At 51.9% G+C, this 25,630-nt stretch overlaps 5 protein-coding genes across 5 annotated transcripts; 3 read left to right on the top strand and 2 right to left on the bottom strand.

Moving 5' to 3' along the window:
• BDP81DRAFT_83256 (fungal-specific transcription factor) lies at window positions 1-3,319 on the top strand. Its single transcript, XM_060596354.1, has 6 exons — window positions 1-343; window positions 435-501; window positions 589-847; window positions 904-1,071; window positions 1,121-1,299; window positions 1,366-3,319. Exons 1-6 carry the CDS (start codon window positions 179-181, stop codon window positions 3,201-3,203), a joined length of 2,676 nt encoding a protein of 891 aa, XP_060450475.1. The 5' UTR covers window positions 1-178; the 3' UTR covers window positions 3,204-3,319.
• On the top strand, window positions 3,320-4,093 carry BDP81DRAFT_83245 (uncharacterized protein). The gene has a single exon (XM_060596353.1). The coding sequence runs from the start codon at window positions 3,435-3,437 to the stop codon at window positions 4,026-4,028; it is 594 nt and encodes a 197-aa protein (XP_060450474.1). The 5' UTR covers window positions 3,320-3,434; the 3' UTR covers window positions 4,029-4,093.
• Window positions 4,094-11,952: 7,859 nt separating this feature from the next.
• Window positions 11,953-12,468, bottom strand: BDP81DRAFT_415711 (uncharacterized protein). The gene has a single exon (XM_060589475.1). The coding sequence runs from the start codon at window positions 12,376-12,378 to the stop codon at window positions 12,178-12,180; it is 201 nt and encodes a 66-aa protein (XP_060450473.1). The 5' UTR covers window positions 12,379-12,468; the 3' UTR covers window positions 11,953-12,177.
• Window positions 12,469-15,217: 2,749 nt separating this feature from the next.
• On the top strand, window positions 15,218-18,208 carry BDP81DRAFT_307725 (fucose permease; the record flags this gene model as incomplete). Its single annotated transcript, XM_060583383.1, has 2 exons — window positions 15,218-15,523; window positions 15,584-18,208. The coding sequence occupies 2 exons, from the start codon at window positions 15,218-15,220 to the stop codon at window positions 18,206-18,208; spliced, it is 2,931 nt and encodes a 976-aa protein (XP_060450472.1).
• A 191-nt stretch (window positions 18,209-18,399) lies between these two features.
• BDP81DRAFT_389531 (dihydroorotate dehydrogenase) lies at window positions 18,400-19,452 on the bottom strand (the record flags this gene model as incomplete). Its single annotated transcript, XM_060587275.1, has 1 exon — window positions 18,400-19,452. The coding sequence occupies one exon, from the start codon at window positions 19,450-19,452 to the stop codon at window positions 18,400-18,402; it is 1,053 nt and encodes a 350-aa protein (XP_060450471.1).
• Window positions 19,453-25,630: the final 6,178 nt, after the last annotated feature.

Genomic DNA, 25,630 nt, shown 5'->3' with positions numbered 1-25,630 from the left:
ACTCTTCTGAAGTCACCTCGATATGACCTGATCAACAACAGCTTTGCCTTCCAACCGGCCTACGCTAGCTACTCGGCTTGCTGAAAACAACTGATTTTCACCCCACGTCTGCCGGCGCCGCTCCGAACCATTTGACGACCCTAGATCCCTTTTTACAATCATCGACCCGATCTTTTGGATGATGTCGATGTCTGTATACGAATCAATAAACGGAATTCCCCCTCCCGGAATTCACCCTGTGGCCATGTCACGTCCTCAAGTCGGTATCGAACGCCTACCGACCCGGCGACTAAGCAATGAGCCTCGGGAGTCTATGAACTGCAAGTCATGCCGCAAGCGCAAGGTGAGACAGCATGACGACCTGTCAGCCTCGCCCAGGGCAGGGTCTTTCACGAAATTATAGGAGCCGCTGTCTGACTTAATATAACCACTAGATCAAGTGTAACCGGCTACGCCCATCCTGTGAGGCCTGTCAAGTTTTCCAGTGCCCTTGCGTATATGGTGAGCCAACCTTTGACATGCTTAGAGACAAGAAGATGGAACCAGGGAAGGTTTGAGTTGGCTGACGTGTTTTACGCTTGCTTTCAGATGCCGTGCCCAAAAAGCGTGGGCCAAAGACAGATGTGTTGGAAGCACTGTTGAAGAGGGTCGATGGGTTGGAGGCAAAATTGAAAGAGAAGAATGCTGGGGAGCAGACTCCGACCACGCCGACTACCGCAGGAATCAAGGACGAAGAAACCTCACGAGCAGACGACATTCCCGACGATGACCCAAATCCCAAGCGTATAGCATTGGACACGAAAGTTGACGCCGACGAGTCTGCTGTTTACTCGCCAGCTCCGGCAAGGTAGGTCATGATGTTTGAGCAGAATCCCAGCTGGACGGATGGACTGACTTTGCCAGTGAGCCTTCACCACCCACCGTCCAACCCGACGCGTTGCTAGAAACCTACTTCTCGCGGTTTCACTCCAAGCCCTACCACATTTTAGACGAGTCATCTGTCCGGCAACGGCTCCAATTAAACCAATTACCGAATTACTTGGTTCACGGCATTTATGCCGTTGCTGCAAGGTAAGGATGAGCGTCAACAAATCATTGAAACCGCTGACCAGATGGGTAGATACACACCGCATCCTAGTGGCTACCAGTCAGCTGTACATCTGAGTGGAGACTTCGCTTCACGTGCAAGAGCAGAGATTGACACTGATGAGCCTTCCGTCGACGCCTTGCAGGCTCTGCTTCTGCTGGTCATTGCCTTCACGGCAGCAGGGAAAGGCAAGAAGGCGTATATGCTGATGAGTAGGTCACGGAGGTTAGGAGCCACATAAGAGAGTGATGTGCTAACTTGTTGCGCAGCAAATGCAGTTGGAATGGCAATGGCTCTCGAAACTCATCGCGAGATGGACAACAATGCACGTGTAACGCCAGTCGAGCGAGAAATGAGGAGGAGACTTTTCTGGACATGTTACTTACTCGACCGTTTCCTGGCATGCGGCTCTAAGCGTCCATCTCTCATCGGCGACAAGACTATCCTTCTCCGGCTTCCGTGTTGGTCACCGAACCCTTCAGTACCACCAATCGACGGCGAGTTCTTTCAGTCTGGGTCTAATCTGCAGTTCCTTCAGGGAAGCGGGAAGAAGTCTCAAGGTAGCACGGGAATGCTCATCGACATCAGCCGGATTCTCGGCATAACAAATCGCTACCTAGCTGCTGGGGGTGTGAAGGGCGACTCGCATTTCCCGTGGCACTCACTCTCAAATCTGTCTAAGATCCGTCAAGATTTGGACATATGGGCTTCCGGCACCGAGGACGTTTTCTCAAGTCTCGACACGCTGTTCGGTCAGCCCGATTCGACGATTCTAGTCCTCAGCAAACTCATTTACCACTTGATTCACTGCCTCATCTACCGACCATTTCTACCCATCGACCTGGCCGAGCTCGCTGGAACCGGTCAGCACCAATCTTGGCAGATTGAAGCAACAAACATGTGCTTCTTGCACGCGAACGCCATTTCCGAGCTTGTCGAACTCGGAAAGCAGACCGGCACGATCGAATGGCCGGCCTTCGTTGGCTATTGCATTTGCACCGCTGGCACAGTCCATATTCACGGTGCCCACTACAACAAGAATGGCAATGGTGACTCGACTGTGTTCAGCATGTCAGCAGACTTTCTGTCCAGAGAGATGCAGCAGCTGAGCGAGCTTCGATACGCTTGGGCAAGTGTCCAACATCAGAGGGAAACACTGCAAGGAATCTACAATGCTCATTCTGAACTGGTCAAAAGCCTTGCAAACAATCCTATGCGATATTCTCCGGCATTTCACCTTGAGGATTTTTTCGATCGCTACTCAAACATTGGCGGGCCCGGCGGCCAGACCTTCAACTTTGACGCGGCAAATTTGAGCCTTTCTGATGTGATTGTCGACTTCACCACAGACACCTATACGGGCCACGATCTTTACGCGCCTCGTGCTAACAGCATGAACGAACCTGAGCGGCCGAGCCTCAAGCGCAAGAACACAGCCCCATCTGGCCGGAAGCGTCCAGATACCAAAGTCCTCTCACCGCTCAGCACGAGTCATACAGCGCGTCCGCATGGCCTGCCAACGCCTTCTCATGTTCGTCACTCCTTCTCACACCCAACCCCAACTATGGCATCTCATCCGTCACCGGGAATGCTGGCGACGCCCACATCCCTGCCTCCTCATCGCGAGACAATGGAGCACCCTTCAATGTCTGCCTCACACGGACAATACGACGAAGCTGCGGCCAACAACGCAGCTGTGGCGGCGGCGGCAGCGGCAGGCTTTTCCCTCGGACCTCAGAGTCACCAGCAAGCCAACATGCCGGCGCTCTCTTCGAACTCCTTCTCTCCGCAGTTCAGCTTTGCTACACCGGGTGCAAGCGGGAATAATGAGGTAGGGGGCAACTACAATGACCCCATGTTCGGCGGGCTGCCTACAAATGCTTTTGGTAGTCCAGCCGCGTGGCATGGGGACGAAGGTGGAAACAAGGTAGCCGGTGTCGCCGCGCCCAGTCCTGGAAACAAGAGCAACAACGGAAGCACTGGCACCGGCCCAGGTGAGGAGAAGGACCCATTCTTAAGCCTCCTGGAGCAACTCGCAGAGAATGAGCACCAATTCGCTCGGGGCCCAGGCAGCGAGCTTGACTTCTTTTTCGGTGGTACTGGAGCGTCGCAGTAGGATTTTGTACGATTCAGTGGTTTCATACGGTTCCGGCCGCTCAGTCAACGCCGCAGTCATTCGTCCCGCACTACGATACCTCCTTATCGGAACGCGATTTTCTTTTGGATGTTGGGGTCAACACCTGAGGGCAGCGGTCATCATTTAGAGATTTGGAAACGAAAAAACAAAAGGTTCATGAGGACGGAAACGGCACTTCTGGGGAAGCTCTTGATGAAGGAATGATCTAGCATGCGTGGGAGTTTCGGGTCAACTGTTTACTCGGGGACGTGTAAGATGAATAATAAGCACGCAGAGACCATGCCTTCTTGGCTCAGGGCTTCTCCACCGGGAAGAGAGTCTTTGTGGTTTCAAAGAGTAGGAGGAGGTTACCATTCTTGGTCGCTGAGCGGCGGGTCTCGATACGGGGGCAACTCATGTGGCCCTGTTGTGGCCCGCCTAGGTCTGGTGTTTTGCGCTTTCGAGAGCTCGAGACTCGTCCAAGTATACGCTTATCAGAGCCTGTCACAAACAATTCAAACAAATTCACAAAAAAAATATCATAATTCCTTGTCAGACTCTCCACCAGTTGACATGATTCCAACATCAACACCCTGTACAGCGGTGAGAGAAGAAGAGAATCGAATGCCGGCATGGCGCCGTTGTACGCCGTTCAAACGCATCGGTCTGTTCCGATCAGATCCCCGGTTTACGGTACTACGGTTTCTGGACGTATGGCACTATTCCCCGAGATATCTTTTCTACGGCATCTACGTTGCCAAGACCATGGATGTTGGTTCACGCGTGGAGATGAACATTGGCAAGGGAGGGACTCTGTGTAAATAGGTAGCTACATTCACCGGATTCCCAGTACTCCATAGAGCATATCTACAGGCAGACATGCTAGTTGTTGATTCACCTTGGCATTTGATCACTACACAGGAAGCAATATCTGAAATGGCCTGGCGTCTTGGGGCTAGTCCGGGGAAGGGGGGATGGATTTTGGTTGAACCTCGGCGGGACGGGCTTGCGAATACCGAGGTGCGTCTCTAGACCCCCCGTCCCCCAGCAAATGTGGCGCATTGCGGGGGAGAAACGAAAAGGATTGAGGGGAATTGAGGGGAATTGAGGGGAAAAGAGGGATTGGTCTCGTGCCCGTACTTTGTGTAACGGGTAAACCTGCGATACCTAGTAGGCAATCGATGCTAACAACGCTTTGTGTGAAAAAGCCACGGCCAAGCCAAGCCCTGCCTCGGTATTAGGCAGACGGGTCGGAACGTGTTTGTGAGAAAGAAGAATGATGGCACATGAATTAGGTGCTTTCTTTGCAGATCATGGTTTCTTCTTCTTCTTTTTCCCTTTCCAACCCAACCCCCCCCCATGCGTTGATGAAGAAGAGGGTGTGTAGGGACGGTGCATGCGGCTCCGTGGTTACATGGCTCCTCGATTGAGTTGGATGGAGGGAGGGAGGGGCAAATTAGCACGGCGAATGGGACATAATTGGCACGTTCTGTTGTTGTTCTTGGTTTTTGTCTCTTTTTGTCACGGAGCACCGGGCCGTCGCATCTTAGGCCCTTAAGTAGAAGGAAGGGAAGAAGCGACAGCGGCAGCGGCGGCGGTGACGAGAGTGGAGAGGGGAAAGGGGAGGATATAGCACGGCTTTTCTTATGGATGTTATGGGGTTTGGTAATGAGGTGGTATTGAGGTTGGGGTTGAGGACCATCCGGACGTGACCGGGAGTGCGGGTACTCCGTACCTACATTCGAAAACGAGGTGGGATTGGCGGTGGCTAGTCTGGGGTGGCCTGGGGTTACTCCCAGGCGAGGTCAGCAAGTGAGTGCTGTACGGATACCGTGTACGACAGACGAGGTAGTATTCGCACTAAAGCGAGACCGAAGATACAGTATCCGTACGGATGGTAATAGAGAAGAAAAGGCGGGGGAATGGAAGAAGCAATGGCTCCAAGACGGCTTCGTTCTCTGTTGGGTTTAGCGCTTATGACTGGGGGTGTTTGTTCAGCTGAGAGGCGGGGGCATTTAAAGGATAGTTTGATATGATGATCGTCTTATAGAAGGATCAATAGGAAGAGGGATTAAGGTCACAGGTGTGTTGGTTGGCGAGACCAGTGTTCTTGGGCGAATGGACGGGTGGAAAAGGAACCGGCGGACGGCTGGAGGTCGTCTTCTGGTTGATGTTGGTTTTCCGTGGGTTGAGTAACCTTCGGAGGTCGAACGGGGGAGTATCACCCACAGGATCGGCGGCGCGCGTCGTGCATGATACTCAAGTACGGGGTGCCTGTTATTGAGGAAGGTTTGACGATGTGGTATTTGGGATGTTGGTTCGGAGGTTGTTCATCCTTTGGAATGTCTGGGGCTGAAGGTTGTACGACGTGATGCTACATCGTGGGGTTTGCGGGGGAAAAGGTTGGTCTGAGAGGGGGGGGGGGGGGGTATATATGGGTTTGGGTGAGGTTGATTGGGAGCAAAGGCGGCGATGAGGTGTCTATCGTGGTTTGATGACGCTGGTTGGTTGCGAGTAAGCCGTTTGGTGTGACAGATACTATGGCTGATGACCGTACCTAGAACGTTCTCGGCCCTGGTTTTATGATCCTAGTAGACTATCTGAGACTTGACGGCTTTATAAGGTATGTTGAATACATTCAAGGAAGATTGCTTAGACGTTATGCCGCTGATAGGCGATAGTTACGATAGCTCTCGTATCTCAGGCAAGAGGCACGAGGATTTGTAGCTAACAGTCATCCCTTCATTCGATCCTAGAAGAGAGAATCGAGACTATGATAGAGATTCAAGAGACATGATTGCTCGGGAGAAAATGAGTTTCTCATCTACATCTCTCAACTGGATAAGCTCCCGACATTTTCCATTGTCAAAGGCTACGTACGGGTGATTAGTTGATGGTGGCGTAAGGGAATGTACACTAGAGTCTCCCATAACACGATTCAATGAATTTAGCCTTGCCGCAAAGTTGCGCTGCTCTTTCTTCATGCAGCTTCAAGTTCTACTTGTTCGGTGGAAAACCTGCTCCGACCACGCCAACTTGGGCATGCGCTTGGTCTTGGTCTCACGACTTTGAAGACTCTTTACAAGAGACTATAGGCTTCATTATATCAAAGTAGTGCACTTTCGTCAGTGTATAAATCATGTTGCTTAGAAAGTTTGTGGGTCGCCACCTCAAGTTTCAAGGTCAATAGAAATGTCCTCGCTGGTTGTCAAGGCACACCGCGGTATTCCGTAGTTCGATTCGTAAGGCATGAGGATATCATCCTGCTACTTCCCATCAGGTCGTGTCTATTATTCTGAAACTCCGACAGTGATATCTGTACCCATGCGCTTCTCAGCTTGGCATTAACAAATTCGGTGGCAGAAAAAATAGAGAATCACTCATGAGCAGAACAGCATCGGCTGTGGACCTTATCGTATCTCAGCAAAATCGAGACGGCCAGTCAAGCCACTTCCATACTTCTTGATTGCACGGCATCGAATATTTCAGCAAGTGCCTCGGAAAGCAACCAAGTCGGGTGGGTTCCGGAACAAAGATGTACCCTGAGCTTCGCCTCGCCCTCAAGCAGCGCATATCTCTATGGAAGCACAGCCGATCAGGTAAGACGCAGCCTTTCAGTGAGAGCATGTTGGAAGGGATTCCTGGTGATATTCACGTACTGTTTAACGGTATCTCTTAGGATAGAAGAAGAGTAGGGAAGGTTTCTGAACATTGTCTGTACAGATAGTGGGTTGACCGCCGTGAGCGTCGTAAAGAGGCTTGGGGGCCGGCTTATGTAGATGAATCGATATAGACAGAGTTACTTGACTCCGAATCCTTCGACCTCTTTTCCACCATCTCCAGATGCTTCCTCGCATTTCATAGATGTCCAGTCAGCTCACCCATCACCATACAAGTCATCAGGGAGCAATACTATAGAGAGTTTGTACCGTGGCCAAAATTTTCCACTGCTTCTACACTCACCGTTGAATTCGTCGCATGGCTACATCTAACTTGCTTCCACGGCCAAGAGGCTACCACAGTAGACCTAACTATCGAGAGACGGTAATATCGCAAGCTTCTCAGCAACTGATTCATGTCAATGTAGGTACTTACGAAGGATACCTCCCAGAAGATCCCGTAATTTCCACCTCCGGTCCAGTTACCAGCTTCATCTCTTCACCCTAAAATCTCCGTCTTAGCATCGATGCGAAGGATCCGATCAAACCGTTCTCGAGTACATGAGGAGCGGGCAGTTGCGTCGAGTTGACGGATCTATCTAAGTGGCCAGCCGCAAAATCTCCTCTAGCGTCCGTTGGGCAGACTCAATAACTTACTTTGATGTCAAAATCTGCTGCTCGTCTCCATGGGAAAGAAAGTATTAAGTATTGAATGATGAACGCGGCGATTATGGCACGGGTATAAACACAACTGTTGACTACAGCAAATCAGTAACCAGCCAGGAAGGCTCGTATAGTGCGTGCCTTTTACGATATAGTAGTGAGGAATGCAAGATGAGTCAGGCCATGTCCCCCAGGTGTGTCGCGGTTGGGGATTCCCGTGATCAATAGGGTCAACATCACCTACTTACTTACTTACCTTCACATACCTAATGGCGGAAGGATTCTTCTTTGTAGCGATACTTGTAATTGCTTGCGCGATGGAACAATGAAAGAGCAAGTAACCTGCGACTAAGACATAGACCGGGTTGAAGTGACACAACATAACGTCCCCTTCACGTGGCTCGAGCCGACTGGAATCATAGGCCCGGCTCTGAGTCAACAACGATGAACAGCAAGCGCCCATTAGGCTACAACATCACGATGTGAAACCCTCCTTGGCGGCAAAATACGTACCCAAGTAAGGTATATATATGTGAATGGACAACTTTCCAACGCGGCTGGACTGGAATTGCGGCTCTCAACTCGACTTTCACTGGTTATGTGTGACCGTGACCCCTTCTCGCCTTCTTGACGTGACGTGAACAGGGCCATCCAAGATGCAGTGACCAAGACTTCGAGCTACTTCACATGAGGAAGAAAAGTTACGCGGCACCGGGGACCGATGAAGGAGAAGCCATCACCTTTGACCAAGTTCGGTACGCATGAGAACTGTCAGCAGCTGTCTTGTCCTCCAAAGACGGGCACAGCATGCGTGGGTCGATTTCACTCTACTAGAGCCAGAAAGACGATGAGAAGCTAACATGACTACCGTAATTAACACGCAGAACTTATCACTCAAGAGACATGTCCATTTCGCCTTTTTCACCCCAAAAAACACGAGAGTCACTTCATCTTTTCAGTGTCGTTGATAGCAAAGCTTTAGGAGGAATGAAGCCATGACTAGTTGATTGATATCCGCGAGGGAGGTCTCTGGCAGGTAGCAGTGCCAAAAGTTCCGTGTCGAAAGCCTCTTGGCCGACTACAAGACCAAACGAAGAGGCATCTCAAAAGACCGGTTCAATGTACATCCAGCACCCCAACTACGCAGCCACTGTACCTCGAGCCTCAATAGAGAGGTCTCAACGTACCCTATCCATTATCGAGTTTTCCAGTGACACGAAAGAAAGTTTCAATGCAAGTATTGCGAAAACGGGAATCTTGAAGGGCTACCATCAAACAGGTAAGAAGAAAACGAGGGAGTGTTAGGCTCCAGCCAAGCCAAGTCGTTCGAAAGAAATGGCCCGACAAGAAATAGAGAGACTTGCAGTCCTTTCCCTAGGGTACCCACTTACATCATCCTCAGTATACGTATCTACCAAGCACCAAGAGAAATCAAGCTCAGATATCAAAAGCCCTGCCGTTTCCTTAGCCGTTGTGAGTTCCGAACCTAGTTTTGCGGTTAGTAGTCTTGCAAGACTACACACATGTACTCTTAGTTCACGCAACCCTTTCGCAGTCTCTCACTCCTCGACGCGAGGGAAACAGAGTCTCAACTCAACTAAATGCGGCAAGACTTTCCTATAGCAGAAAGTTATTCGCCGGCAACCCGGAAGGCAAATAACCAGACTGCCCAGTACCTCGTAAACTCAGGCAATACAAGCTTCTGGTCATAGGCCAGTCCAAGAAGTAGCGGGCAATGCTGCCACAAGCTATCAGGTCGATTTTCCTTACCGTAGGGCTGAAGCTGACTCTGAATCCCGCCTCTCACTCCAAAATAGTCTTCTCAGTCACATATAACACACGTGCGAGCGAAACACGAGAGGCAGAGACCAAAACATCGAAGCTGACTCGAAGATTCAAGTTGTTTGGCAACTCGGGCTGCCCATTGGGTGGCTGAAAGTTGCGGGTTGGCTCCCGAAACTTTGTTTGGTTGACTAAGGTAGGGATGAATAGCCGCTATCACGAGTCAGATGAAGTCGACCGGTTACAGTAGCGAGGCTCAATACTTGATGGCAGTAAAGCATGTGGCTGGGTTAGTCCGAGAGCATATGGGCTGGAGTCGTGATTGTGAAGAACCCGTCATTACGATACCCATGAAGGACTCCGCTATATACGTAAGACGGAAGATCGCGATTACCTTTACTGGATATGATAGCTTATTTCAGTGTGGATATATAAGGCGTTAATCGTAATGTGCCATGTTGCCATGCGAAAATACGGGACCTTGTTTGCCTACACTGCATCCGTCAATGTCGGGTTGTTTCTGCCAAATCAAAGAAAGATCGACTTTTGGCACTGAGAAGAAACGTGATTACATGGAGGCTCCTGGGAAACCTTACCGCATGGTAGACCGAATAAGTCCTGTATACTGTTTTTGATGTCATGGAAGGCCGAGGCAGCGCAGCGATTGAACTGCTCAAAAGTTTCAGACAGTATCGTAGGTTGTGGGATGCAACTGCCGTAGAAACGTGCGCGTAGCATGTGTTGTGTGGGTATGCTTGTAACGGTTGGGAACTCTCAACCGCCCTGTCAAAGGCTCTCTTGATCGCATTAGGAAGTATGTTCGCCCTGCTCTAATCTGGCTAGTAGCAGCGAGACGGACATTGACCGTGAGTTCGTATGGCACAGACATCGAGCAGGTTGCCTGCCGGCGGTAGTGAGCGCACCGATTACGTTTGCTCCATCGACAGCTGCCAATTTTTCTTGGCATCGGAAGTCTTTGGAGGGGGTCAAACTCGTACGAGGTTGGGTGCTTCCACGGAGACTGACTCGTAGAGCCCGTAGAAAATGCTTGGCGTTAACATCAATCCAGTTTGTTGCAGTAACGGCGGTACCAAGGTGCACAGCAGCCGGTGGACAGCAATATACCACAACAAAAAAAAAGGTTGGCCGTCCTAAAAGTCCCAGTTCGAATTTCCTCAAGGTGATCATCTTGAAACTTTTGGGTTGCAGTTGGTGGAAACTACGTGGTGGGCTAAAGTTGACGATCCGATATCTGGTGCGGGCCGTGGTCACAGTTTGCACCAGGAAGTTATCGCTGATTACTTGCTGAGGCTCGACTTCTCAAGTTCCCAAGACTGCTGCTGGCCCAGGGTAGGTTGATCGAGTGGACATTCTGCCGCGGAGTCCAGGATCGGGGGTTGTGCTCGGACGTGGGATTGATACAACGAGATCGCAAGAAGGTTCTTTTGCAACGGTTCGGATGACGTTGTTTCCCCATGGTACGGGCATAATGTTGACGAGGTTCAGTTTCGGAAGAGGGTGATCTCTTGACTCGAGCCGGGGGGTTGGTAGTAAAGTCGGTAGCTTCCCAGTGGCAATTCGTTCACGAACCGGGCAGACTACTTCGGCCACATGGTTGAAGCTCTCGAATATGAGAGTGATTGAATTGACTATAACGCAAGGACCGTGAGACCGCAGCTAGGTCAGCCGAGGTATGGTTTAGAGGCCCGCAAGGTCTTTGTGCGCTGTCTGTTCTATGGCACGGACGCCACCGTGAGCTTGTTGCAGAGGCAAAAGTGCTAGAAGAAAGGACGGGGCGGGTTCATTGTCTGGTTTTGGTCAAACCGTGATCCGGAAACGGAAGGGTGGTGGCACTGTGGCCGTGGAGAGATGGGGATGTAGATGAACCGTTGCCGAAATTCGAGAGAGGTCGGCTACACTAGGTATTCGTACAATTGGATTGTTGCGATGGCGGCTGGGCACCTGGGGTGGTGCAAGATTCAAGAGGCAACGTCATGCGCCGCCGTTGAAGGCGCAGAACAAAGACGAGCGACGTCGGACACTCTCATTGGAAGAGCAAATACCGATCGTGGCTGAAGGTGACATCGCATTCGATTGATTGCCTTGGCCGACGTGTACTGTGGTAGAGTGACGGGTTGTCGGTAACTTTATCGACACCACGTTCCTTGCCAGATGTACGTCAATTGAAACCTCAAGGGATGGATGGATGCTGGGCAAACCGCAATTGATGGTTCCGAAAGCGAGGAGGCAAATGGCGATGGAAGATAGTAAGGTTCCTTACGAATATTCGTATGAATACTCCGTACACGTGAGGGACAAACCCAAGTAGATACAGCAGGAACACCTGGAGTGACGCCAAGTGCCTGCCCAGAATGTCTGTGGGTTCCTCCGCAGTTTCCAGAAAACCGTCACCACCACCAAGCGTCCCGTTCTTCGTTCCTTCCAGGTTCGTTTATTCCTTAGGTAGGTAGGTACCTTACCTAAGTACCTTAGGTAACCTCGGGAGGTGCCATTTTCTGTTGTGCCAACTACAATTGTCATAAACGGGCGGTTGCAAATGCTCTCCGGTTTTTGCTCCCAAAAGTGTTGCTGGCACCTGCTCTTGCGGGCATCCCTCGCCGTGCAAGCGACCGTTTCTTACTGGCCCGCGATTGCCCATACTTGTATGCCGTGTCTGCGTCGCGCGCTGTCCTGCATTCTTGTGGCTCCTTGGCTCCTCCCACTCACTCCTCCAGGCTTCAAGCTTCATTCAGGCTTCACCTCCTCTTTTCAAACCCCTCCAATCGATCGACAAAGGGGTCCGTATTCGCTGCTTGGGTAAAGCAGATATTGCCAGGCCGCAGATCACATATCAACCCGCTTTGGCAAGTTTATGGTCCAGCGAGGCCCGCCCGTCCTTCGGTCCATTTATCGCGCCATGCTGGGGGCTGCATTCGACTTTCAGGTTGTCCACCGCACTTCGCAATCAGCCAAGCATCTGCCAGTGGCCACGCCCACCGCAGGCTACAGGCTACAGCACTGAGCAGTGAGCGCGCATTGAACGCCTGGACAACAAGAGTCTTGGCACTCATCGGCTTTCGGGCATTGCTTCGGCGAAGGGGGTTTTTTTTTTCTTCTTCTTTAATTTTCTCACTTCCTTTCGCAATGTCCCGTCCTCTGATGCCGTAAATAGAAACACGGAACGAAGTGACGTTTCTCCACTCTGCTAAGGGTATTTTCTTACCGGATACACGCCTATCTCCATAGTACACTATCCACACCTGCGTATTTTTTCCTGCCTCTCCGCGGAATACCTCGACATTGCATCACGATTTCGCCGAGGCAGATAGACAAGCCAGAGAGAGGCATCGGCTCCAAGGCAGGGAAGGGGATCTCGGATGAGGAGGAGGGGTGAAGTGTGGCAAAACCGTCGACTGATTTTAGGTTGGCGTTCCCAATGAGCCGGATCCTGCTTTCCAGGACTCGACGACAAGACTTCGGACTCACACCCTCAATGGGCCAAAAGCGGGAGGCTTCCACTGCTTCGTACGGAGTCACGCAACAGAGGCCACTGAGGGGAAAGGGGGGAAGCTGCGAGTCGTCAACGATTTTGTGGGCAGTCATCCTTAGTAATTCTCTCGAGTGGGTTGATCTGGTGGAGCGGATGACTGGCTTCTTTCGCTTTCAAGGTTGCCAAATCTCAAGGCCTCCCTCCCTTCCCTCTCGGCTCCGGGAACGCTCACCTTGCCTGACGGATGGGGGTATTGGGTAAGGTACCTTGATACAGACAGACATTGGATTGCTTTTACAAGTTCCTGTCCAAAGTTTCTTACGGATAAGGTACACTACAGATCCCGCCTTTTCCCGAGCCACCTGCCGCTCAATGCTCTCTCTCACACTCTCACACTCTCTTGCCCTTTTCTTTTTCTCCCCTCTCGCAGCCCCTGCAACCTCTTGCATCCTTGCAGATGGATCATGGAGGAGAGCGATGGAGGAGGCTAAGAAGCTTTTACTCGTCTCACAGTCTCATCCTGGGTGTGCCTGGGTCCGGGTGGGAGGAGTCCCATTGAATCTTCGTCCAACTTGGCCCGAAAAGGTCCAGAATCTGGGGTAAACCCGCCATGACCAGATGGCTGATTGGCTTGCAGGGCGCCGAGGATCGACGTTTCTATGTCATCGCCCACCGCCCATTATTACGCCAGTCCGTACGGAGTGTCAAGGGTACGGAGTTGTGTCTACGCTACTGCAAGCCCGCCGCATTCCATTCTTTTTTGCCAAGTACTCCATACGCCGTGGGTACTTTCAACTCGCAACACCAAGCACCCAGTCGCCAAGTATCGCCCGAGGCCTGCTTACCTGGCACTTCACAATCTCTCTCACTGGAACTGGCGCGAACTCAACGCTTCTTCCGTCTCTCCTCCTCTTCTGCCTCCCGTCCTCGCACAAGGTTTGCAGAGAGAGAAAGAGAAAAGACTGAGTCTGACAGGAGTTCGAAACTTCCAACACGCCGATGCGCACCGCCGAACCTGCGGAAGCTCCACCGCCGCACCACACCGTTTGATTTTCCCGCCTCTTTCAACTTCTTTCGTCCACCGACCCGACCCGTCACGCACATTATTGCCTTTTGCCTATCAAACCATACCTTTTAGTATGCACCACACAACGGGTAGTTTTGAACCTAATTCAATCACTCCGTCCAGACGGTTAGAACTTACGGATAGCCTGTCACCACCACCACCCGTCCTCCACGTCTTGTCTTCCAAGGTATCCCACATCACTTCAGTCAACCAAGTCAGTCGACCAGTGACCATTGCCAGTCACCGCCACGGTGGATTCCCGCGGTACGGAGGACGGAGTACTGGAGTCTCAAAAGGGCCCACGACCAATCTCGCTCTGCCACTCCCTCGAGCTCAGCCCGCCACGACCGCCCTGCCTCTGGTCCCCATCAATCCGCATCGTCATCCACTTAGATGCTCCATTGCCCCCAAGAGACTCCATAGTACCTACCGAAGTATCTTTTCGCCAGAACTACGAATCTCCATCGCGGCTCGCCTTTGTCCTCGATCGGAAAACTCTGCAACGGCTGCCAACACCACAGTGACCACCCACACCTTAGACAAGCATTAGCCTGCAGAGGAGGCGCCCAGCATCACTTACGGTTTACCTCGCCTCCAACAGAGCTGTCTGTCATTCTTTGCTCCAACTATCTCATCCCGCATTTTCGACTTTTCTATCTGGGCTCTCTTTCCCTCTTCTTCTTCCTCCCGTCAAACATTCAGAGCTTCTCCCGCTGGCCCTGTCCGTATCCCTCGCTTACGGCCAGCACCCACGTTACCTTTGCTCTTGCCGGCCGTCTTCGCCTACCTACACTGCCGCTAACCTCGCCAACGGCTTGTATGACGCTGCGCCATCCGTGCCTGCCAATTACGCGCCGCGGCTTTGTCGGACATCACACACCACTCGAACTGCCGGTTACGAAGATATTCGCGCGAGCTTGCAGCTAGAAGGATTGGACGACTGCTACCCGACGCTCAAACTACTCACGACTTCCCTACTCCAGCCTTTTGCCGTCCCGCCCGATTCATTAGGACTTAACACTCAGCACTGACGAATTCACCCGACCCCGAATTTTTCTCCCAAAACGCCTCGAATCCGCCAAAGTACAGCTTTCAGGGCCCCCTCCGCTTTTTTTTTTCTGATCTCACCCCGCGAATAGTAGCACCACCGCCGACCCTATCCATCCGAGGTTTTCGATATCGAGCGAAATTGCGCGCCAACACCAACCCATTCGACTGCGTCCATGTGTCAGAGCCCAAAGCCATGGCATGGTTGTCATTGGTGTCTAGTTAACCACCCTACACCTCTCGCCAAACCTCCGTGGTGGTGAATCTCCCTCGAGTTCCCCAGGTCGGTCGCCACTTCTCGCCGAGCATGTCACCTGCCGATGCCGCAGATGATAGCGTCCCGGATCGCGGTCCGGCAGTCTTTGCCGTGACAGCCGCAACATTCGTCTTAGCGAGTGTCATGGTTGCTGCCCGTCTGTTTTGCCGGCGATGGATTGTCAGAAATGTTAGCTGGGACGACAAGATTATGTTCTTTGCCTGGATGATCGCCTTCGGATTATCCTTCACCATTTGCTTTGGTACACGAAAAGGCTTGGGTCGCTACGACGACGATATACCCTCGGGCCACTGGAATTCTTTGCGAGCGTGCGAATATGTTTTTTCAATACTCTATGTGAGTACTGCTGTCGCGCTGACAGACACTGGCTTCGGTGCATTACTTACACATTCGCAGAATCCCGCCCTGATGGCGACCAAAACCAGCATTTTGATCTTCTACCTCCGCCTCTCAAAAAACACGAAAAAGGTGCTTCGGTTTGCGTCCTGGGTGACTTTGGGCATCGTCAACCTAGCGGGCACTGTATTAACCCTCATCAACATCTTCCAATGTCGGCCGGTTCAGGCAGCATGGGAAATCTGGCGGGATACTTCACGGTGCATCCCGCTGCTCACGGAATTCATCTGCTCTGCTCCTATCAACATCGTAACCGATCTAGCCATCCTAGCTTTACCGATTCCTGTTCTCACAGGTATGAGATTGCCACCGAGGCAAAAGATCATTCTCGTACTCACCTTCACTATCGGTATCTTCGTCACAATTGTGGACGTAGTCCGAATTTACTACCTACAACAAGCCGTCAGCTCGGTTCCGACCGGCGGCGTGTCTAGCGATCCGAGTTCTCACTTTGGTGGCACACCCGACTTTGCTTGGAACTCGTCCTTGTCGTTCATGTGGTCAGCCGTCGAGGTCAACGTGGGAATGGCTTGCGCGTGTATTCCTACTTTGAAGCCACTGATCATCAAAATTCTGCCTGCCATGATCATCGATCCGGACGGAACAAGATCGAGCACACAGACCGAAAAGGACGCTCTAGACAGCCCTAGAAATCGCACCGGGAGCGACGGCCTGGTATCACCAACAAGTCCGAACTACCGTGGCTCAGTCAACATTCAAGAGCCCTTGGCAACACATCGTGCCAGCCGAGATATGGGCGCAGCGGCAAACGCAGATGGAAGCGACATGACAGCACTCGAGTTCTTGACAACACCAGACATGACATTAGCCGAATACGAGGCCACCGGAAGGATCGGTGGCGTTGCCAACAGAGCCTCTATTGCAACAAGCAGAGAAAACACCATTTACTTTGGCTTCGTCAACATGAAGCGCCCCAAGAGTATGGTCAAGTGTGACGCTCCAGAATCACTCCGATACTGCCTGGTGGTTACAATCCTATTTGTAATGTGGGGCATTTCCTACGGTCTGCTCAACACTCTCAACAATGTCATTTCCGGGGTGTCAGGAATGACCGTTGCTCAGACTCTAGGCCTCACAACGGCCTACTTTGGGGGCGGTTACTTCTTTGGCCCCTTGCTGGTGGGGGAGTGGATTCTGAGGCGGGATGAGCATCATCGAAGAAACCGCAAGAACAAACGCGATGCGGAAAGTGTTGGTGGCTTCAAGGTCACTTTCATCGTTGGGCTTTGCTTCTACGGCGTCGGAACCATCATTTTTTGGCCATCCGCTGTCACCAAGTCCTGGGGCGGTTTCCTACTCAGCAACTTCGTGGTAGGCTTTGGCTTGTCTGTCCTCGAGACAGGAGCCAATGCTTTCTTGATTCTCTGCGGGCCGCCAGAATACGGAGAAACACGACTGCTTCTCGCCCAAGGCGTCCAGGGTGTAGGCTCCGTCCTGAGCGGCCTAATGGCCCAGAGAGTCTTCTTCACCAAGATCACCAATCAGGGTGGATCAGACTCTGTGACGCTTCTGAACGTACAATGGACATACCTCGCCATCACACTGCTTTGCGTCGCCCTCGGCCTCTTCTTCTACTACATGCCGCTCCCCGAGTTGAACGACAACGAATTGCAAGAATCGGCAGACCGGCTTCCAGTCAATCCCCAAAAGCGCAGCATTGGCGGTTTGCAACTGCGCACGTGGAGTTTGATCCTGGCCGTCCTCGGTCAGTGGACGTATGTCGCCTGCCAAGAAAGCAACAATATTTTCTTCCGCGCGTTCACAATAGCCATCCTTCCCAATCAGGAGGATGGCGGTATCGCTGCTACGAATGCCGATACAAACCCAGGCGAAAACAGTGACAAGCCTCCAGGCCTTACGATAGGTGTCACTGATTATCACCTTATTGCGCACGGTGTCTTCGCCATTTCGCGATTCATTGTTGCTTACCTGACTTACCTCTCGGTGCGCAACCCGCGCATGCCGAAACCGAGAACGTGGCTGGCCATCAGCGTTGGTCTCTCCATCTTCTTCGCCCTCCTCACTGTTGTCTTGCAGCCGTCAGACCCCAACCTCCTGATGATTGCCGTCATCCTCTTCTACTTCGCCGAAGGACCTGTTTGGCCCTTGATCTTCGCCATCGGCCTCCGCGGTCAAGGCAGGCGTACTAAGCGTGCTGCTGCCTTCATCACCATGGGTGGCTCCGGTGCAGCATTCTTCCCATACATTGTCTACGCCGTCATCAACAGCGGCGTTTCGGTGCAGCTTTCGTTCGTCATCATCGTCGCCCTATTCGTTCTCACGGGCTTTTACCCCATCTGGCTTGCCTTTGTGCGCGACGCCAAGACCATGACCGACCCTGCCCACTCTTACATATCTCCCGAGGAACGTGTCTCCGGACAGGATGAGATCGATATCAACAGCCAACTCGGGAGGCGCAGGCGAACGCTGTCTACCATTGCGGCCAAGAGCAAGCGAGGCAGCATTTTCAGCAAGATCTCCCCCTTTGGGCGGACCAACGGCGAGAGCGTTACGTCACCAGTAGTAGAGCATTCTGAAGAAAAGAATAGCTCCAGCAAAGGATCTGAGGGGAGCAACGATACCCATCAATCTCAGACAGTATGAGCGAGCGATATGTTTTGATTATTTGTGCGACACCAGGCCTACGAGCCTTTTATATTAATTGCTATATACCCAATGATAATGATGTTCAATGAATAAAAGTTATGATTAACCATCAACACAGTCAACTGTATGAGCTTTGCGTCTCGCCATGTGAACGTCATGCCATCACGATGTGCTGTCCACGGCCGCACTTATTGTTTCTGCAGTCCAGTAGCTATCTTCTCAAAGACTTCTATCCCTTCTCTTCCCAACGCCGTCCCGACAGCAACAGCGTACGCACCAACACTCTTCATCCGCCTGAACCCATCGGCGTCCGAGACGCCACCGACACCAATGACCTTGATATGTAACAACTCTGGCTCCTGCCCGACCAACTCCGCAATAGTCTTGACGTTCCCCAGGGCCAGCGGATGCAACGGCGCCCCCGCCATGCCCCCGAGTCCAGACCCCGGAAGTCGGGGGTCGCCGCCGCCGCCGCCCTCGAGTAAGAGACACGAGCCGAGCGTGTTGACGGCGGTGATGAAGCTGATCTTGCAAGGCACTTTGAGCAGGGCCTTGGCCGTGACGACGGTGGAGTCCTCGCGTAGCGCGGCGATGAGCTCGGCGTAGTGCGCTAGGTGGGTGTACGGCGGCGTCTTGAGGCCGATGGGAATCACGGGGTTCCGGGGGAGGGCGGCGAGGTAGGCTTGTAGCTGGGCGCGGTCTGAGGCCGGGGGCGCGGCGGTGGCGATGTTGGGGCAGGAGAGGTTTATTTCCATTGCGAGCGGGTGGGTTGTCGTGTGGGAGAAGGAGGCTATGAGGGCGTAGGATTCTGCGATTTCCGAGGGGGAGCCCGTGACTGAGACGATGAGGAGTTTGCGGTGGTGGCCGTGGCCGTGGCCTCCTTTGATGGGGGTCTCTGGGAGCTGGGCGATGAAGTCTAGGTAGGTTTGGAGGGGTAAGGGAGAGTAGCCCAGGTTGTTTAGGGAGGCGACGTCCGCGGGTCCGAGTTGGGAGCGGGGGGCTTCGGGGGTGGAGGAGTTTGGTGCTGCGGAGGGTTTTGTGGTGGACGGGTCGAAGAAGGCGTATTGGTGGGTTGCGTCGTTGTGGGCGAAGCCTGCGAGGAGTGAGGTTCGTGTTGTGAGGGCGCCTGTGTGTGGGCAGGCGTGGAGGGCAAGGAGGTCGGTGAGGGTTGTGCACCATGGGTTTGCTGAGTTTAGGAGCGGCGGGGAGATTTTGAGTTCTGGGGGAGGGGGGGATTCCATTTTGGAGGATGTCGTGATATACTTGTCGTGATCTGGTGAGGTGAGGAGATGGGTGAGTGTAGAGGACTGAGGTGTGAGAGGGGGCTGAGGAGAGGTATGTATTGCTGGAGCGAGTATGGGATGAGAAGGATGATGAGATAGATGGTGAGTTGGTTTGAGTGAGAGTGAGAGCAAGACGTCGCGAAGATCAGATATCGCGCCGCTGGGTGGTCGGGCGCGGGGCGGGGTTGTGATAAGATAAGATTTCCGGGCGAGTCCGAGGACGGGCGGGGTGTGGGTGGGGCGGGGCGGCCGGGTCGTCCGACTTCAGTTGCTCGGACCCCGCTTCATGCCTCGGGGGATGTGAATGATACGTCTTGCGTTTACTTCGCGATGGGTTTTCGTATATAGCTTATTCCAATGCCAAGTTTCTTGCGGGGAAGTAGTTGAGGATGAGGTAGAGGCATGGTCAGCGGCCCGGGATCAGAAAGAGGTTCTTGATGACCGGAAGAGATTTGGTGATGGGTAGTTGCAGATTGCAGCTCAGACAACTTCGTGTGTTTGAATTAAAGCGTCATGAATATAATCTCACCGATTGCAATGATCATCCATGGGGCTGAGGGTCAACTTACGTTGCGAGTAGTGATCTAGACGAGGTTCGGAAAGCAGGAATACTGCACACTGAAGTCATCAAATGCGCTGGGGTTCTTAGGGTACATAGTCGTGTAGTGCGTCACCTCTGTACATTAAAACTCATAAGGGAGTGTAGGAAGTAATCGATGTCTATGGGTGACGGTGACTCATCGGTGTCATATTGACGGTTGAGATAGGAGGTGTTGGCGCGAAGCCCTCCGCTTGGTCTGCATGAGCCTCTTTGCGTTCGACGTGGCGTAAGTAATATACCTACCGTCGTCGTACTGGATGAAGCAGAGTAGCTCTTCTTTTGGTCTTTAGTCTACGAGATTATTTTTCCAGTCTCGAAATTCGTGCTGGTAGTACGTCGTGAAGGAAATACACCAAAGACTCGGCTCTGCGGTACCCTTGGGAAGGACAGCCTCTAGGCAGTGTCTGGGCCGTCTCGCGTGACTGCTTCGCTTGTTTCCATAGAATGACATCGAGGCAACCTGCTTGGAGATCTATTTGTAACGTATGCCGACGACATACCCCTTGCTTCTCCTCGCGAACAACCTCGTCAAGGTGGTGTGTCCGCCACCCCTTCGGCTTCACTGCCGAGATTAACAGCCATAGGGAGGCCTCTTCTAACTGGAGCAGGTTCAGCCCGCCGAGTACCATGGCTCAAATCTGAGTCTTTTGGTTAGAATAGATTCGTTAGGTAGGACTTATCAGTGAATATAGTGCCCAACACTAGCGCAGGAGACATTCCCCCTCGATGCCGCGAAGTGTCCGACGAAAATTTGATTTATATAAGAGGCTGCGGACACTCCACAAATGAACTTTTTCTCTTTCTTCTTGGCACAGCAGATGACGGCCAAGGCTTCCTATTCTTTCAAAGAAGATATGTTTCCTAGAACGTGACTTCGGAAAGTTTGATAGCGCTGTCCATTATTCTTCTCCGAGATACCCTGGCGATCAGACCTTCCAGGTCGATCTGCTCTCCAGCTCAGGTCTTCCGTGGCCTTTGAGTATTCCGTCGTGGTGAAACTGTTGACAGAGATGACTATGGAGGAAAGACCCATGAGTTTGGATGATTGATTGGTCTAAAGGAAGATGAAATAGTAAGCGAACACTCTTCGGCATCGATCTTATCATCAGAACATGCTCAAGTACGTCAATCGATTGGACATCCGCTATCTCAACTCGTGTGGTTTCCAAAGACGAGGATTTTGAGGATTTTCAACGCTACTTACACTGCCAAAAGTAAGAACAGTAACCATATTTGCTCTTGTTAAAGATGGTAGTTGAAGTGGTACCTTCCTCAGAAGTTTGCCGGCTGTATGGAGAGAACAAGTTTGCAACAGTAAGCGAGGCCATCAACCTGTCTAGCGAAGCGAACAACCATAATGTATCCTGGATATAGTCTAATCAATAGAGCAACAACTTCTCAGGACTAGCGCTTGTCGATGACTCGAAGTACTTCCCATGTCGAGAAGACGAAGGTGGCTCTTCAGGGTGCTCAAGTAGACAGGTTACAAAAGTTTTCCGTGATAGACTTCAAGATGACAGCTATTCCGCAAATACAAGTCAGAGAGGACACGGGCAAATGCAGGCGGAAGCTAGGAAAGCCCCAATGCTCAGTGCCGGCGCACTTTCTGTACATCTACGATAATCGTGGACCGGGAAGTGATTTCGGCGCGTTTTATGGTACGGCTTTCGTCAATTCAATGCTGGAACCGAGGTCCATCGAGTCTATGAGTCTGGGGCGCATCCGATATCAGCCAGAGCGAACCAGTGAGCACGAGCTGGACTTGAAGACGTCGTAGATGTCGTTCGACTTTTTGCTCCAACTCAGGTGGAGTGGCTGCTTTTGGGAAAACAATGATAATGTACCTTCGTAAACAGCGTAATGGAACGCATCTAGAAATGCAATCATGCTGTCAATCTCATGGCGAGGAAAGAGAGAACGTGGCCTGGAACCTGTCACAATTCTTCTCCTCGACTGCGCCAGAAACGTACTTGGCAACGTGAGAGCCAGAAACGTGGAGAAGACGAGAAAAGCGTCATTGAGGTCTGTAAAGGTACTTATTCATATGGTAAGGGTGACCTATCTCAACCTCGTTTTCTCCTCGCCGTCAAAGAACTCCGCAGGCATAGACCGCGCACATGCTCTTCCGTTTCCACGGGTCCTGATTCGGAAAAAGGCTTGATGGGACCCCAATGTTGGAATACCGACAGATATATCTCAAATCTTCTATACATATGCGCTTGATTCGCGTCTTCCTTCCATACCTGCTTCTATTGTATTCCTGCCGTAATTCCCCTCTCGAACAGGAGGGTGTTATGGAGAGAAGATGGAAATCGCCGTGATCTTTATCATGAGGCTGGTAGTTTGCCTGATCGATATCTCTGGGAACACCCAGCTCACACTTGCTCCCAGTTGATCCCATCACATTGACATTCATCCTTACCAGATAACGGTAATCAGGGGTTGGAGTGAGGTCCTTGTCAATCCCCACACTAATTCCTGTCCTTAAATACCGCGCGTGAAGAGGTCTCAGCCGACGATATCTAATAGGGGGAACGACGCTCAAGAGGGCAGTTGTGGCCACTCCTTCAATCTCAAATCCATCCCTCTACCATCATAGTATGAAGACCGCACAATAACAACAAATCTCCCAGAGCAGGGGGGAGGGAGGAGGTATGTGATCTGGGTAAGTATGTTGAATGTCGACCCTGTTAAAGCGGCGCCCGTCGATCTCGCCCTCATTCGGAATGATAAGTAGTCTTCTCATCATCATCAAAGACCAGCGGGCCGAGAGCTTGACAGCTTGAATCGCTCGAATTGCGTCCTGTCCTAGCAGTACTCTTCTTTCATATTTGCCTTGGTGAGTACTCTACCACTGCTCTGCCCCTACCGTTCATACAGCTTCGTCTCACTCTTATCTTGGGATATGTATGAGCCTCTCATATTGTATGGACTTTACTAGCATCTGTGGAAACTGCTATGAATTTCTCACCAATCTTCACCTCATCAAAGCCCCTCGTCACGCCGGTGTACCCGGAACCGGGCCCAATCCGCCGTGACCCCTCGGCCTCAATATGCCAAGTTTGACAATAGACACAGCTGATTCCCAATCTACTGGGCAGAACTAGCAGAGCTCAAAGTAAGACGATAGTCTACGGCCGTCATCGGGCAATCGAGACTCATTTCCCATAGAGTACGTGACAGTCTCACTCTCCACATAGCTCCGCCAGCAGTGTCCATGACCACAGTAACCAGACAAAACTCTAGCATGCTCATCTAGCTTCCTCCTCTCCAGCTGCTACAACATCTCCGAGGAGGGACTAGCCACCAGCCGAAGCATCGAGTTACTCCCCGGTGAGCTAACCACATCTTCATTCATGGGAAAGCAGATACACCTAGGTGTACAAACCACTCCCGCGGCACTCGAGGATTCCCCATGATCCCCCGCGCCTCCACATAGCCTTCCCTAGCCTTCCCAAGAGGTAAAGTGGTTAGTGGTTCAAAGACGGACGACAGAGAGCAAATCGGCCATGTCGAACAAAGCTCTAACAAACAAGCTTACTCCAAGACATGGGGACCGGGCTAAATCACACAACCAAACTAACAGTGTCGCCGGTCCATTCCCAACAAGGTTCAAACGGGAGAACACCCGCGACGGAGGTCCAGCCTTCCGAAGGGGAGAGGAAGTAGGTACACATCCCCGAACGGCAGACACCAAGACAGCTCTTGGTTCCGGTAGTTGAGAGAGAGAAAAATCCAAGAAACAAAGAAAAAAACGCCCCGACTACCTGCAACCTAGATCATCTCACCAGCCCGCGACAAGCCAAAAGCTTGTTCTGTCAGACTTGTCTCCAAACTACCACTCACACACTCACATCCGAAAAAAGTCCAGACCAGGCACAGCCACCCATTGGCGGGAACCATCGAGATAGAGTTACGTGCGTAAGAAAAGCGCAAGAGCCCGAACGTCGCCCATATCCCGGCGGCATGGGAACAAAGAAGTTTGTATCGTCATTTCGCGCGTAAAATAAAGCCAACACTCATCCTGTTTTTATTATTCGGGTCATTATAGAATGCAACTTTAATTTTCTCGCTGCTTCAGCCCGGAGCTATTCTTTTTGATCAAGCCACCCCGCGACTGACCATGGACCATGGACCTTGGACGGCGGGGAATTAAAACTAAAAAAGAAGGATAACCTTCAAACCCATGACCACCCACACCCAGTAGTCTATTCGGTAGTCAGCAGTCCCCGAGCTTTCTTTCGTCCCAATGACTTAAACTTCGCTTGGTGACTATTTGGAAACTTTTGAGTATGGCCGGGGGCTAAGGTAGTGTGTCTTTGTGTAACTAAAGCCTTGAACCTACCGCAGTACCGGCGCTAGAGCTGGGGGTGAAATTTCCCGCTGTCGGTGAACTGGCTAAAAGTAATGAGTATACCAAACTATATGGACGAGAGTGAAGATGAACCAGCACACGCCCGATGAGGCGCTTGCCTACATAGGCAAGCGCCAGTCCAATGCTCTCCTGCGACAAGTGTCAATGCGGCGGTGAGAAAATGGCATCGTGCAACGATCTTGCAGATCGGACAGCGGTGGTGGTGGATCAGCCGACAGAAGCACGACCGCACTGCCTTCGTCCTGTCTAGGTCCTTTACCTCACCGAAACCACTTTGGAAGAAGACGCGCCGGGCTGGCATCTGATCCAAATGAGGACAGTGTGATATCATCGCTTCACTTTCACCATCCAGACCCAAATTTCGAGCCTCGAGATACCACGCGGCATCCCTATTGCTTGATTGTAACACGATAGCCTTCGACCAGTATCGGGCCTTGGGTAAGAGCACCTATGACGCAAGAGTTGTTCCTCGGCAATGAGGTAGAAGCTCCAGGTTGTGCTCGAGTCATGCCACGAAACGGATACTGAACGGTCTCATGGTTGGAAGTGGGTTGCCGACGGTACCAGACGAGTAGACGAATAAGGCCAGTGACAGAAGTATCCGTGTCGTCGCGAATAATCGCAAAAACGGCCTACGTATTGCGCTTACAGAGCTTCTGTGGGCAACTACAGTAGGTAGTAAGCAGGTATTGGGTTTGCTCACCTCTCTTTCTCTACAAATTGACGCACTGCTTGACACTCTATGCATGAAGGTTGTACGAGTTGATAGGGTAGGTAGTTCTGGCCGGGATTTGTCGGTGTTTGAATTCGAGAGCGTAATCATGTAATGACGTGCAACCAGGTAGTACGGAGAGTTAGTCGCCGGTGGGGTTACTGGGGTGAAGACGCACCCGTGAAAGTTATTTCCGGAAGGCCTCTGACTGTCGGTGCCAGGGAGCCAGGGACTCTTGGTAATGAGACGTGGGGACGTCTGAATAGAGCAGCAAAACCTTCGCCAAAGTAGCATCCCAGCTTCGACACATCCGCGAGTGTCTATTCAGCTTCCACCCGACTGACCTGGTTTTAAGTTGTGCCGTCGGGCAGGTTGAGCATTGACCAGTGGGAACGATCCCCCACCCCGAACGGATTTGGTGATCTTGTCTGGGGACAGGCCCGCTAAT

This window comes from Colletotrichum phormii (assembly GCF_030913505.1).
Source record: "Colletotrichum phormii strain CBS 102054 chromosome Unknown BDP81scaffold_2, whole genome shotgun sequence".
Lineage (NCBI taxonomy): Eukaryota > Fungi > Ascomycota > Sordariomycetes > Glomerellales > Glomerellaceae > Colletotrichum > Colletotrichum phormii.
The sequence above is the reverse complement of the archived record's forward strand: the minus strand, read 5'-3'. Positions and strand labels throughout refer to the sequence as shown.